The sequence below is a fragment of the Candida pseudojiufengensis genome (assembly GCF_024610245.1).
Source record: "Candida pseudojiufengensis strain CBS 10847 chromosome Unknown scaffold3, whole genome shotgun sequence".
NCBI classification, from domain to species: domain Eukaryota; kingdom Fungi; phylum Ascomycota; class Pichiomycetes; order Serinales; family Debaryomycetaceae; genus Lodderomyces; species Lodderomyces pseudojiufengensis.
In genome coordinates, this window is record NW_026261523.1 from 203,538 (window position 1) to 216,242 (window position 12,705).

Genomic DNA, 12,705 nt, shown 5'->3' on the forward strand with positions numbered 1-12,705 from the left:
TACACGATATCACTGCTTATAAAGAATAATTTGTTCCTGATTAGGTCACTCCGTTTTTAATTCAATGAAGTTTGTCCAAGTTATTCTTTGTATGAATGCGTATTTTTTTGTTCTAGTATTTGTCGAAACCAAGTATAACCGCGGTTTCGTTAGTAAAATTAAGTCAATTGGTTGTTAATAACGTACCATCAATTTCTTGAATGACTGAAATGTAGATTCGGTTTATTAGATGATGGATTGTGTTTTTCTGGTTGTGAAAATCTTACAATAGTCTATAATTCAAAATTTTAAGATGAATTTTAGCTTTCTTGCGGGAGAAAATTTGTATGCAGGTCCACAAGAATTTCGTAAACTACTTCAGTTAATCTTACATTTCAAACAAGAATCGAACTACATTGTACCACGCTTCGACTGTTTTCTTTCTTTTTTAAAAAATTGTTTATTAAAAGTACAAATTATGAACAGAATAGTATTAAATTTAAAAGTGGGTGTCATCGTGTAAATTAATTTCAAAAACAATTGATTCTATTCGAGATTCATCATCAAAAGATTTTCTAATTTATATTTATGGAGCCCAAATTTTAAAAGTTTGTGGAGCAATTAATGAAAGAGGTTTATAATCATCAATATTTGAAAAATCATCAACCAGTTTTTTAGAACCTTCACTAATCATACTATCTTTATCTTGATCATTTTTACCTTCACGATTATCCAATTGTTCTTGTTGATTATCAGCTTTACTACCAACAGCTTCTAATGATTGTTTGACTGGTTTATATAATAAAGATCTTGCATCTGAAATGATTTTTTGAAATTCTGACTTTTGTGTCGTTTGATCATTACTTTCAAGTAATGAACAAGCTTCTTCTAATTTTTTAATTACGTCTATAGTTGATCTTGTTAATGATAATCTATCAGTAAAAATTTCTTCTTGTTGTTTTGATAAATTTTGTCTTTCTCTTTCATAAATTTTTTCTAATTCTTCAATTTTTGCTAATTTAGTTTCACATTTTTGTAATTCATGATTTACTATACTCATACTAATTTTATGTAATTCTCTTTCTTCATAACTTGAAAATAAATGACTTCTACCACCAACTATTCCAAATGTGGTTGCAATTGCTTCTTCAGTTTTGTTATCATGAGTAGAATCATCTTTTTCAATTGATCCATTTCGTTCTTCTGAATCATCATCTTTGTTTTCAAGTTCTTTTGAATTCACTACATCAGTCTTTATTTTGGCTTCCTCTTTCCCTTTTCCATCACCACCATATACTTCATTAATTTTATTCCTTATTGATTCATCCATGGCTTTACATGCAGCTTCACTAGCAGCTTTTGCGACATTACTATCAACAATTCTTGTCATAAAAACCAAATTTGCTAAAACAGGATTATCTAGTCCATTAATAGGATAATTAGATGCATATTTTAATAACTTTATATCTTCTTTATCTGAATCTTTTATTGGATTGAATTGATCTTCTATTGGTAATTTTAAAAATTTCAAAACACATTGTTGTGGAGTTTTATTACCTCCAACTTCTGAAGCTATTTGATACCAATCATTTTTATGTTTTGCAATTGCATTTATTAAATTATTAGATTCTTCTTGTGTCCATCCATCATCATCTTCGTCTTGTTTATGTTTTCTCTTATTTTGTGGTTCATCTTTAGATGGTTGATTCTCTATTGAAAGTTTCCTTTTCGTACCTCTTTCTTTATTTCCATTTTCAAAACCAGCTGAATTGACGGAATCAGGTAAGGATATTAATTTTTTCAACTTTTCAACATCAATTTTATCAAGTGGAATTCTTGATGTATCAAACGGGAAAAGACCTCTAGGGGAATCATATTTGACATGATAATCTCCAGTATATGGTAAATCAACCAGCAGACCATTAGGCATTTTCTCAAATGCATAACCTGGTTTAAAATGTGGTTTCACTTGATAATTTATTAAACCCCATTTATTTAAAAAACGATGCACTCTCATTAACGTACCAACATCACCAACCAAATTTCGACGACATGAAGTTAAAGTTAAAAATTCATTTGGATTAAGTCTATAAGCGTTAATCATGAAGTTTCTATAGTTTGCATATAATTTTGGTGATTTTGAAGGATGACTAGAATCAAAAAATTCTGATAATGATTGCTTTTCTATTTTATGAATTTTTTTCATATTAAACCAACTAGCATATGAAGGAATTATTATGAGATGTGTTTGTTTATATTTTTTCGTAGCTTTGACAGGTTCATCCTCTTCGTCCTCTATTACGTCTTCCATATCAAGGTCTTCTTCTTGGTCAATACCAGTTGCTCTTGTTTCATTTGATTCTGAGGATAACAGTGGTGTTGGTTCAGCTTTAGTTTGATCTGATCCATTCGCTGATTTTGATTCTTCCTTAACGTCGTTTGATTTATTATTGTGTTCTGCTTTATTATCTTGTGATTCAATTTTTTCATCTTTTGGCTTTTCAGTCTCACTTTCAAGTAAAGATGCGTCAAATTCATCACCAGACTTTTCAGAATCTTCCACATTAAAGTCAGCATCAAATGCAGGATCGTCAACTTGAGCATATGAAAGCATCTCATCTTCTCCCTTTTCTTGACTTTTTTCTTCGGCATCATATTCCTTATTTCCTATTCCACTAGCATATGCAATATCATTTGTTTCAGTCGGTATGTCAATATCCATTTGATCTTCATATATATTGTGGTCAGGTGCAGTTGGATCTATATCGTTATTATCAGACAAATCATTGTTTTTGAATCCATTTTCTAAGATTTTGCCTTCTTCATTTGCATCATTTTTATTAGTTTGCTCTTGGTTATTATTTTCTAAGTATGAATCATCGTCATTCTGTTGCTCATCCGATGATGTCCCTTTATTTGACATTAATGAAGCTTTTGAAGCTCTTCCAACGAAATTTGCCTTATCATCAAATGGTTCATCCACTGGTACTTGATCCACAGGTATTGAAGGTAGTTGTTCTTCTACAATTGCATCTGCATGTTGTGTTTGATTTCTTGAATAATTAGAATTGTCTTCATTATCTTGTTCTTCTAAATTTTTTCCATCATCTATTTTAAATCCATTTTTTTCATTAAGATCTTCATTATTTACTTTTCCCTCTATATCATTTTGGTCATTCTCTTGATTCTCTAGTAAATCATTTGGTAAATCTAGGTTATCTGATTTGTCTCTGTTATTTAATTTATCAGCATTTAAATGAGTTAATGAATCACTCTCCAAATCATTAGGAATTTTCGTAGGTTGATGATCACTTAAGTTTTTCATTTCCTCAATCTGTTTCTCATCTAGATTTTCAGTCGTTAGTTCTTTTTCTTGAAAGTCTTGAGCATTATTCAATTGTTCATCAGTATTGTCAAGTTGCTGTGAATCTTCTTCATCGTCATCTTCATCATCATCATCTTCATTTTGAGAATCTTTGTTGTCTTCTTCATCATCCTCATCCTCATCATTACTTTTGGATGATTCGTTTCTCAAATCTTCTCTTTCTTTATTTCGATTATCTCGATTTGTCTCGTCTGATTCTTTTGTTTCATTAATTGTTTGTGCCGGTATGTCGTTTGTATTTGAAGATTTATTATTATTATCCAATGATTCTGCCTCTTTTATTTTTTCATCCGGTGATATTGAACTCATTTTGAAAGAGATTGTATCTATTGATTGTGTTTTATTTTACTGATGTTTACTTTGAAGTTTGATGGAATTTGTTAAATTGAGGATAAATTTGCTGTTCAACGACAAGTCGAAATGATTATGATGTGCTTAGTGATATGTCAAATGGGTGATACTGTGTTGGGTATAGTTACAGTTTCTTTTTAATTTTGGTTGCAAGAATTTAAAGTTGGAAAATAGAACTATATGTTGGATGATTGAATTGTTGTTTTTTTTTGTTTAGATGGTTGGTTGTTGAGTTATATTAAAGATATGATGATACTGAATCTAAACCCAAAGATCAATAATCAATCTCAATGTCTTTAATCTAATAAATGAAAAACAATGAATCAAAAATCAATGATTGATTAAATTGATAATGGATTACTATTTAATAAATATATTTATGGTTGTAAAATATAAATAATAAAAATATAATTTTAAGATTTCCATTTTTTTTTTTTTGTATTTTTAATTTTTAATTTTTATTTTTTCGACATTCGATTTTACTAATATTTTAAGACACTATCGTGATATTGGACATTAAACACGACTATATTAATGTGAAAAAACACATATATACACCAGTATGTTGTGAAATTTTGATAAAAGGGACCACATACCATCTGATGAAGTTTGAAATTTAAACTTCAAAACGTTTTATTTCGAAGTAAATCTATTTAATCAATCTTCACGAATTTGGCAATATTCCGCAAATTGCTGTTTGCGTTGCTACCAATTTATAAGTTATATCAGTAATTAAGACGAACATTAAATTAACTCAATCTGAATGCAAAAAACTTGAATAAAAGATTGGCCCCCATTATTTGCAATATTCAAATTCTCCCAAAACTGAAAAGGCATCTATTTGTTTTCCAGATTATAATTGCCAATTTCAATATAATAGGATTTCGGATAGAATTTATGTCTCGTATAATTTTATTTGTGACAGAAAGTTTACGAAATCTCACTCTAATTATTAAATTTATTTTATCTCCTTCGTATTTGTAACTATAAATATCACTATTAATAATTTTAATTTGACTTTGCATAATCAATGAATAGCCTTGTTTTTGCCTTCCACTGTGATCATTTCGTCTAATACTGTTCTCACTCGATTTTATGTCTGATAAAGTTCTTCGAGTTTGATCTTTTTGTTAACTAGCCCACTCATATTAATTGAAATATTAAGAAAGTGGAAATGTGCGAGGTTTCTTAAAATGAAAAACTATGGAGATTTTTGATTTCATAAATTCCTGATAGAGAATAGTTTATGAGCTAGAACTTTATCCTTATTCAATTGCATCTAATATATTGAATATTAATTAGTCTTTTAAACATTACAAAGTGGTAGAACTTTGTAAATATCATACGCCACATGAAAATCGTTTTGCCCTGGGGTCTTTTTATGTTGAAAATTAATAAATTGTTAAACGAATGTAATTGAAATATTTGACTTAAATATCATTGATTCTGAATATATGAATTAATAAGAAAGAAGAAGAAGAAGAAGAAAATGATACATATATATATTTATATAATACTTCTTACAATTTTTACATAATTTTTAGAAATTAGTCTTAATATGAAAATCTAAAAAATTTATATGTAAATATATTAAAATAATTTCTTTCTTTCTTTCTTTACTTGCATGAAATCTTATGTATAAGTATAAATAATCGAAAAACGTAACCCCAAAAATCTGTTTTACCTTAAAATTATGATTGTATATGTAAGGTATAGTAAATATTAAATATAATATGCAATAATCAAAAAGAACAAAAATAAGGAATAAAGCATAAACTGATATCTATCTTACAATAAAACAAAATTATGGAGGTTTGAAGATTATGAGATAGTTATTTAATTGAAATTACTAATTATTGTCAAGATCTAAAAATTATTAGTGGAGATGAATGTTAATAATTTGAATTTGTAGTTGGAAAATGGAATTTTCCTATTGAAATTGTGAATCTGTAAAAAAATGAGGTTGATTGAAGTATATTTCGGCAAAGTCAATCCCAAGCATAACTGATTAATTTTAATATTACAATTTGTTAGATTAAATCAGCTTACGTTACAATTCAACAGATTAAATCTTCATAATTTAAATAGTCGAATTAAAAATAATAGTAAATTACGTTTATCAAGCAATTTAATAACCACAAAATCCGGTCTAATCTTTACCAAATCTTCACTGATATAGTTTTAAAATTTATCATATTTGCTTTGAATTTGTGATTAGATTAAATTGAAAGAAAGAAAGAATAAATAAAACAAAGTTCTTAACAATTTTTTTCTTAAACAATTTTAATGTACAATTTATTTAAGTTTTTAATTACCTAATCCTTTTGATGATTAATTGATGATGATTGTTAAATTTTTATTTTTAAAGTTCAAAATTATTTTAAATAATCTTGCATTTGATTATTTCTTTTTTTAATTTTTTTATTTTTATTATTTTGTTACAAATTCCAAATTTTTTGTTTTGAAATGATAAGATAGTTTGGTTATTCTTTTCTTCATACTTTTAATTATTCAAGGTCGCAGCGATTCTGAAAACGACTTTAGAGAAACTAATGCCTTAATTGGAACAATCTGATTTAGTTGAAATTCAATTATATAAATTTTGAAACTCTCTTTCAAAATATTAGAAAATGCAAGGTTTATTAAAATTGAGATTAGCTTTGTATCATTTAATATATTATTTTTAATTTTATTTTTTTGATTTTTGCCATGTTTTCCCTTTCAATAATAAATTCCAAAATTTTAGATTGATAAATTTTCAAATCTATATTTGCTTTGAAGATACGTTTTACTTGTGTAATGGGTAGAATTTTGTTTACCTATTTCATGTTGAATATTGTTTGTAGTGAGTATCACAAATATAGATCTTGTTACAAAAAAATAATTATAAGCTAAATCGGCTGTCACTACCATATGCTCCACAAAGTTTTGGATTTTTATCAGGGGAAATATAATATTAACATAGTTTAGTTAATATTCTTATCGATATATTTTTTATGGAATTCATTTCATGAATTTGCAGCTGGAATCTCTGTTCCGATTCTACTAGTGAAAGAGAGGAAAGTTTGTGTTTGAAACTTTGGAGTTTACGAAAGTCAAATAGAATTGAAATAATGTTGTACATAAGGCTTGTTTCTTTCTGAAATTTTCGGTCAATTGTTTCTGAACATTATTTTTGATTAATCGATCTAATTTAGGAGTAAGTGACTTATCATTGCCTTCTCTAAAAGTCTCTGATCCGATACCCTTCAACGAGACGATGAAAACATTAATGGAATTCCAATGATTATTTTGATCAATCATATAAGATTTGCTATGGATAATGCCATTTCGATTGGCACAGTATGCTTTGATTGCATTCATCACTCTTCTTCATGTATACAAATATATTAATATGTGAATCTTCTATCTCTTTAGGGCTACAACCATAAACTATTTTTTCTGGCACTAAGAAAACTCACTTGCTACCAAATCGACCCCGCTGCGACTAATTTTATCTCCTTCGTCTATTGTCGCAATAATTAAATTTAAGTGGTAACAAAAACAAAAGTGAGAAAACTCATTATCAAAATTTTTCATTTTAATTTTTATTATAGAAATTTTAATTAAACCTATCCAACAACAGTTCATCAAAAACATTATATATCAACAATGGTTCGTTACGCTGCCACTCCATCAAACCCAGCCAAATCAGCTTCAGCTCGTGGTTCATACTTAAGAGTTTCATTCAAAAACACTAGAGAAACTGCACAAGCCATCAATGGTTGGAAATTAACTAAAGCTCAACAATATTTAGATCAAGTTTTAGATCATCAAAGAGCCATTCCATTCAGAAGATTCAACCATTCCATTGGTAGAACCGGTCAAGGTAAAGAATTTGGTGTCACCAAAGCTAGATGGCCAGCAAAATCAGTTAATTTCATTAAAGATTTATTAAGAAATGCTCAAGCAAATGCTGAAGCAAAAGGTTTAGATGTTGAAAAATTATCTATTTCTCATATTCAAGTTAATCAAGCACCAAAACAAAGAAGAAGAACATACAGAGCTCATGGTAGAATAAATGCTTATCAATCAAGTCCATCACATATTGAATTAACTTTAACTGAAGAAGATGAAATTGTTGAAAAAGCTAATGATAAAAAAGTAACTAGATTAAATAACAGACAAAGAGGTAGATTAACTGGTCAAAAAAGAATCAGTGCATCAGCCTAAACAATTTAATACATAAAAAGGAAAATTTAATGAGTTAAAATAGCATACAACTGTCATTTTGAGACTTTACTCAGAAAACTCTAATGTGATCAAGTGTCATCGACAATTGGATTCTCTGAATCGATGAATCAATTGATTGGATCCACTTAAGTATTTTCATGACCTTAAGTTCTTTCCCAACTCTTACTCTCTCTACCTCAAGGTTCAGAGACTACATTTGAAGTTTTAGAAATATAACCTTCGGGTTGATTTTCTAAAAATATTACCTCAAAGAGATTTTGATTCCTCTTTCGGACCAAAAGTGCCTCTTCTTAGTCTCCTATTTTGACTATCACAATGCAACAGGAAGTCATTAGTTTGAAAATGCTTTATGACATATCATTGATGCTGCGGACGAATAACTCAGTGATATGTTATATCTAAGATGTTTTCTTAGAAGTTGTGAGTGAAGTGGCTGTGGTGTTTTGTACTGTGCAAGTACTTTTTATTTTAGTTTAGTTGCAAAAAAATATGAAACACCGTAATCTCATAAGGCGAGCTTAAAAGTCAGAATTATAGTAAAGTTTATACGTAGGAATGCTTTTAGGATATATTCATTTGAAAAGAACTAGAAAGCGAAATAGTTATTCCAACAATTTAAAAGAATTCTTATCCAAACCCTGTTCTGCTCAATTAATCCGTCGCTGAACTTATTATCTCGGTGAAAAAATACGACGAGAAACAGCTCAATGTTTGTGCTAGAAATAATTTTGGTACTAGCCATAATCAATTATCTTATACGCGTTCTATACGCGTTTTATGTTTTTGAAAAAAATCTAGCATCAATACAATTACTTGAACCAACTCATTCTACATTTTACAATTCATTCTACGATACAAATAACAGACCAATGACCACTGAAGCTAACAAGAAACAAAAATTAGTAGCCACTGATAACTTGAAAGTTCATTTAAGATCTGAAAATGGTAAATTACCAACAAAAGGTTCAGCATTAGCAGCAGGATATGATTTATATTCATCAGAAGATGGTATAATTCCAGCTCAAGGTCAAGGATTAATAAGTACAGATATTTCAATAATTGTTCCTATTGGAACTTATGGTAGAGTTGCTCCAAGATCAGGATTAGCTGTAAAACATGGTATTTCAACTGGTGCAGGAGTTATAGATGCTGATTATAGAGGTGAAGTTAAAATTATATTATTTAATCATTCTAAAAAGGACTTTGAAATTAAAAAAGGTGATAGAATTGCTCAATTGATATTGGAAAGAATAGTTAATGCTGAAGTTGAAGAAATTAGTTTGGCTGCTTTAACAAGTACTGAACGTGGTGAAGGAGGGTTTGGATCAACTGGTAAAAATTGATATTAGAGAAACATTATAGATTTTACTTAGATAAATATAAATACATATGGATTTATAGCTATATAAATTTCTATAGGATAAACCAATAATCAAAATGTATACAAATTACAATCAAGTAGCTTTATCATTTTTTAATTTCTCATCTTCATGTTTCACTGTTTCTTCTTCTTTTGCTAATTCCGATCTAACTTGTGAAGTTGGATCTTCAGTAGCTTTGTTATGGACTAATTTTTTACCATCATCATCAGATGAATTTTTCTCCTGGTTTGCATCATGTTCCTCTTTTATTTCTTTTTCTCCTTTTTCCAAACCTTTCTCCAATTCTTTTTCTTCTGGATCTTGTTCATAATTTACACCACCACTTGCGGTATCTTCATATTCATCCAAATTAATATCATCTTTAACTTTATTAACTGTATCTTTCTCTCTTTCATTTTCTTCTTCAATCATTTCATCTTGTTCTTTCAAGATATTTAATTTCAATTTAGAATCATCAGATAGTTCCAATTTAGCAACATTATAAACTTCATCAGGAATTGATGATAAGACAGCCAATAAAGCGTCATAATAAGTTTCTGCACCATGATCTTTATCACCATAAGTGTAAGCACTACTCAAGATCAATAATGTAGATGGAATTTTTTGTCTTAATCTTAAATCTAACCAAGTTTCTAAATCGTCTCTTAATCTTCCTGGAGATACATCACTAGTTTTAATACCTCTTTGAGAACAAGCTATTTGTAATTCTGGAATGGTCAATGAATCAACACCTTCATAATCAATGGCTTTGTCATCTTTAATAATTGTTAAAAGTCTATGTCTGATTTGATATCTCAAAATAGAATCTGTTCCAAAAGGTCTTAAAGACATATATTTACACATGGCCACTAATTGATGTCTACTTAAATTATCTAAAACTTGATCGTTTTTAAATAATCTTGCAACTTGAATCAATTGATCTCTAGTTGGATTTTTACCCATAGATATAGCATGGAAAAATTGTACGAAGTTTTCTCTTTCAGCATCGGTAATTTTTTTAGATAATTTTAAACCTGATTGTTCCATTGTTTGTTTTATATATTCACTTGCTGCATTTCTTGTCTTTTTTAATTTAGCTTTCTTCTTTTGACGATCAGTTTTTGATTCATATGTTGATGGTAATAAATTTGGAAATACTTTTAATGCAACCGGTAATAATAATTCTGCAAATGGAATTATAAGGAACATAGCAAATGGAACTAATCTTACAACATCTACTATAGTCCTTTGCAATTGATTTGATTCTCTTCTACTTAACCCGTATCCGGCCATTAATTTCACTAATAATTTAGTTGAAACTTTAACTTCATATCCTAATAATTTTGTACCTGCCCAATAATGTTGAGCTTCATGTTTCACTTTTTCCCAAAGTGTTTTTTTAGATTTAACTTCTTTAGAATTCTCATCTTTATGTACAAGAGCGTTTGCTGGAGAATTATCTAAAGTTTCAAGTGCTTGAGTTTCAATAGGTGTATCTTCCTTTGGAAAAATATCTTTCTCCTTGACAGACTTTTTCAAATCTTCGGCAGCTTCAGTCTGTTTTTTATCTTGTGTAGCAGTTGATAGGTAACGTATTGAATTTATTAATTGATAATTGATTGTATTTCTATTTATATTTCCATGCAATTGTGGTCTCAAAGGATACCTTACTTTTTGTATATACGCTATTCTTGAAAAATTTCTACTCAATATTCGCTGATACATTGCACCATTATATCCTGATAGTATTTCTTTTCTCAATAAATGAATCGAACTCATTATTGGTTATAATTGAACTAAGTGGCAATACAGGGACCCTCGGTAAAAAAAAAAAGTTAGGTCAATTGAAATAATTAATCAATTAATGATACCACTTACGATGATTTGATGGATAATTCTATTGAAAGGACTTGTGAGTGGAATGAGATTTGGGTTGTCCGCAGGGATCGAAAGATTAAATTTTCTTTAATAAATTGATACACCTAATTGAAAGTATTTGCTGCTTAAAAATTAAGTTTTAGTCTGGAAAATTAATTCGGTGAAAATAAAGAGAGAATTATAATGAGGGAGAATTTAAGACCACATTCTATTACGTCAAATTGATCGGGTTTAAGTTGTTTTAATTTCATTAAAACCGCATTTAACAAGACAAGTCAAACTACAATCGAGCTCAAATGATGCAAATTTACTATGGGTTTGGTGAAGTATCTCAATTCAAGAGCGTATCAATCATCACGTTGGAGCACGTTGTTCTACTATACTCTATCTAGAAGGTTAAATTGACTCTACTCTTCTTGTTCTAATGACGCTAAACTTTTTTGTTCTTTTGATTCTCCATTAACTCCAACTATAATTATTTTGTCAATTATAGTATGATAGTCTTCATCATCACCGTCAATGAAGATGGTCAAATTCTGAACATTTTGAAATTTCACAAACTTTAATTTTAACTCAATCCAATCTGAATCGAAATCCCCATCTAATTTTTCAATATGAGGAGTTTTTGAATCGTTAGATGCATCTTCAAATGATATAATATTTTGCTTATTTGGCCAAATTTTAAAAAGATTTGGTTGTTGAATTTCCTCTATGTCCTCCTCATCGATTGTTAGTTTTTCTTTTTTCACATTTTTGCTAGACTTAATAAAAATGGAGTAAATTTTGGAGATATTTAAAAATGGAATTACTATCAATATTTGAGAATCTGAATCTGATATAATGGAACTTTCAGATTTCTTATCAAGTTTAAGCACATCTTTAACTTCCGAATTTTGATATAAACTTTTGATATTCAAAGCTTCAAATGACCCAAAATCAATGTGTGAGTTCAACACATCATAACCTTTAGGGATTTTGTCTCTCAATTCCTTATATTCTGCAGAATTAATTGCATTTGAGGATTCGGAAGTAAAGTTACTTCCATTACCTTTTCTAGTTTCTCCTTGAGCTTTTTCATTACATGATGCCAAATTTTTCATTAGTTCTTCAGCATTAGCACCTCTTATTCTTGATTGTTCTTTACCGGATTCAAAAAATATGAATGTTGGAACTGCAGTAACTGTATAATTTCTAGCTAAATCCTTTTGAGAATCTAAATCAACCTTTACAATTTCGATATTTGTAAATTTTGTATATGCTTGATCTAGTAACGGTTTTATGGCCTGACATGGTCCACACCAAGAAGCTGTAAAATTTGCTATTACGTATTTATTGTGATTTAAATAGTCCTCAAAATCTTTTGTTGATTTTACAAACTGGATTGACATTTTTCAATGGTATGGTAGAAAATAATTTCAACTTTAATGTATTTATTGAACTTGATTATCTCAATATTGAGGGTTTCACAAGTGTGCTTGTAATGATTACGTAGCTTTCAAAAATGTCAGTAGTTAAGAT

The 12,705-nt window shown here is 28.8% G+C and overlaps 5 protein-coding genes across 5 annotated transcripts; 2 read left to right on the plus strand and 3 right to left on the minus strand. All coding sequences in view use genetic code 12, as the record gives it.

Moving 5' to 3' along the window:
• Positions 1-565: 565 nt before the first annotated feature.
• KGF55_000534 (uncharacterized protein) lies at positions 566-3,673 on the minus strand (the record flags this gene model as incomplete). The annotated part of the gene is made up of 1 exon (XM_051760372.1): positions 566-3,673. The coding sequence occupies one exon, from the start codon at positions 3,671-3,673 to the stop codon at positions 566-568; it is 3,108 nt and encodes a 1,035-aa protein (XP_051616479.1).
• A 3,693-nt stretch (positions 3,674-7,366) lies between these two features.
• On the plus strand, positions 7,367-7,927 carry RPL17B (60S ribosomal protein uL22; the record flags this gene model as incomplete). The annotated part of the gene is made up of 1 exon (XM_051760383.1): positions 7,367-7,927. The coding sequence occupies one exon, from the start codon at positions 7,367-7,369 to the stop codon at positions 7,925-7,927; it is 561 nt and encodes a 186-aa protein (XP_051616480.1).
• An 890-nt stretch (positions 7,928-8,817) lies between these two features.
• DUT1 (bifunctional dITP/dUTP diphosphatase) lies at positions 8,818-9,291 on the plus strand (the record flags this gene model as incomplete). The annotated part of the gene is made up of 1 exon (XM_051760394.1): positions 8,818-9,291. The coding sequence occupies one exon, from the start codon at positions 8,818-8,820 to the stop codon at positions 9,289-9,291; it is 474 nt and encodes a 157-aa protein (XP_051616481.1).
• A 111-nt stretch (positions 9,292-9,402) lies between these two features.
• On the minus strand, positions 9,403-11,088 carry MRS7 (Mrs7p; the record flags this gene model as incomplete). Its single annotated transcript, XM_051760406.1, has 1 exon — positions 9,403-11,088. The coding sequence occupies one exon, from the start codon at positions 11,086-11,088 to the stop codon at positions 9,403-9,405; it is 1,686 nt and encodes a 561-aa protein (XP_051616482.1).
• Positions 11,089-11,594: 506 nt separating this feature from the next.
• On the minus strand, positions 11,595-12,575 carry KGF55_000538 (uncharacterized protein; the record flags this gene model as incomplete). The annotated part of the gene is made up of 1 exon (XM_051760416.1): positions 11,595-12,575. One exon carries the CDS (start codon positions 12,573-12,575, stop codon positions 11,595-11,597), a length of 981 nt encoding a protein of 326 aa, XP_051616483.1.
• Positions 12,576-12,705: the final 130 nt, after the last annotated feature.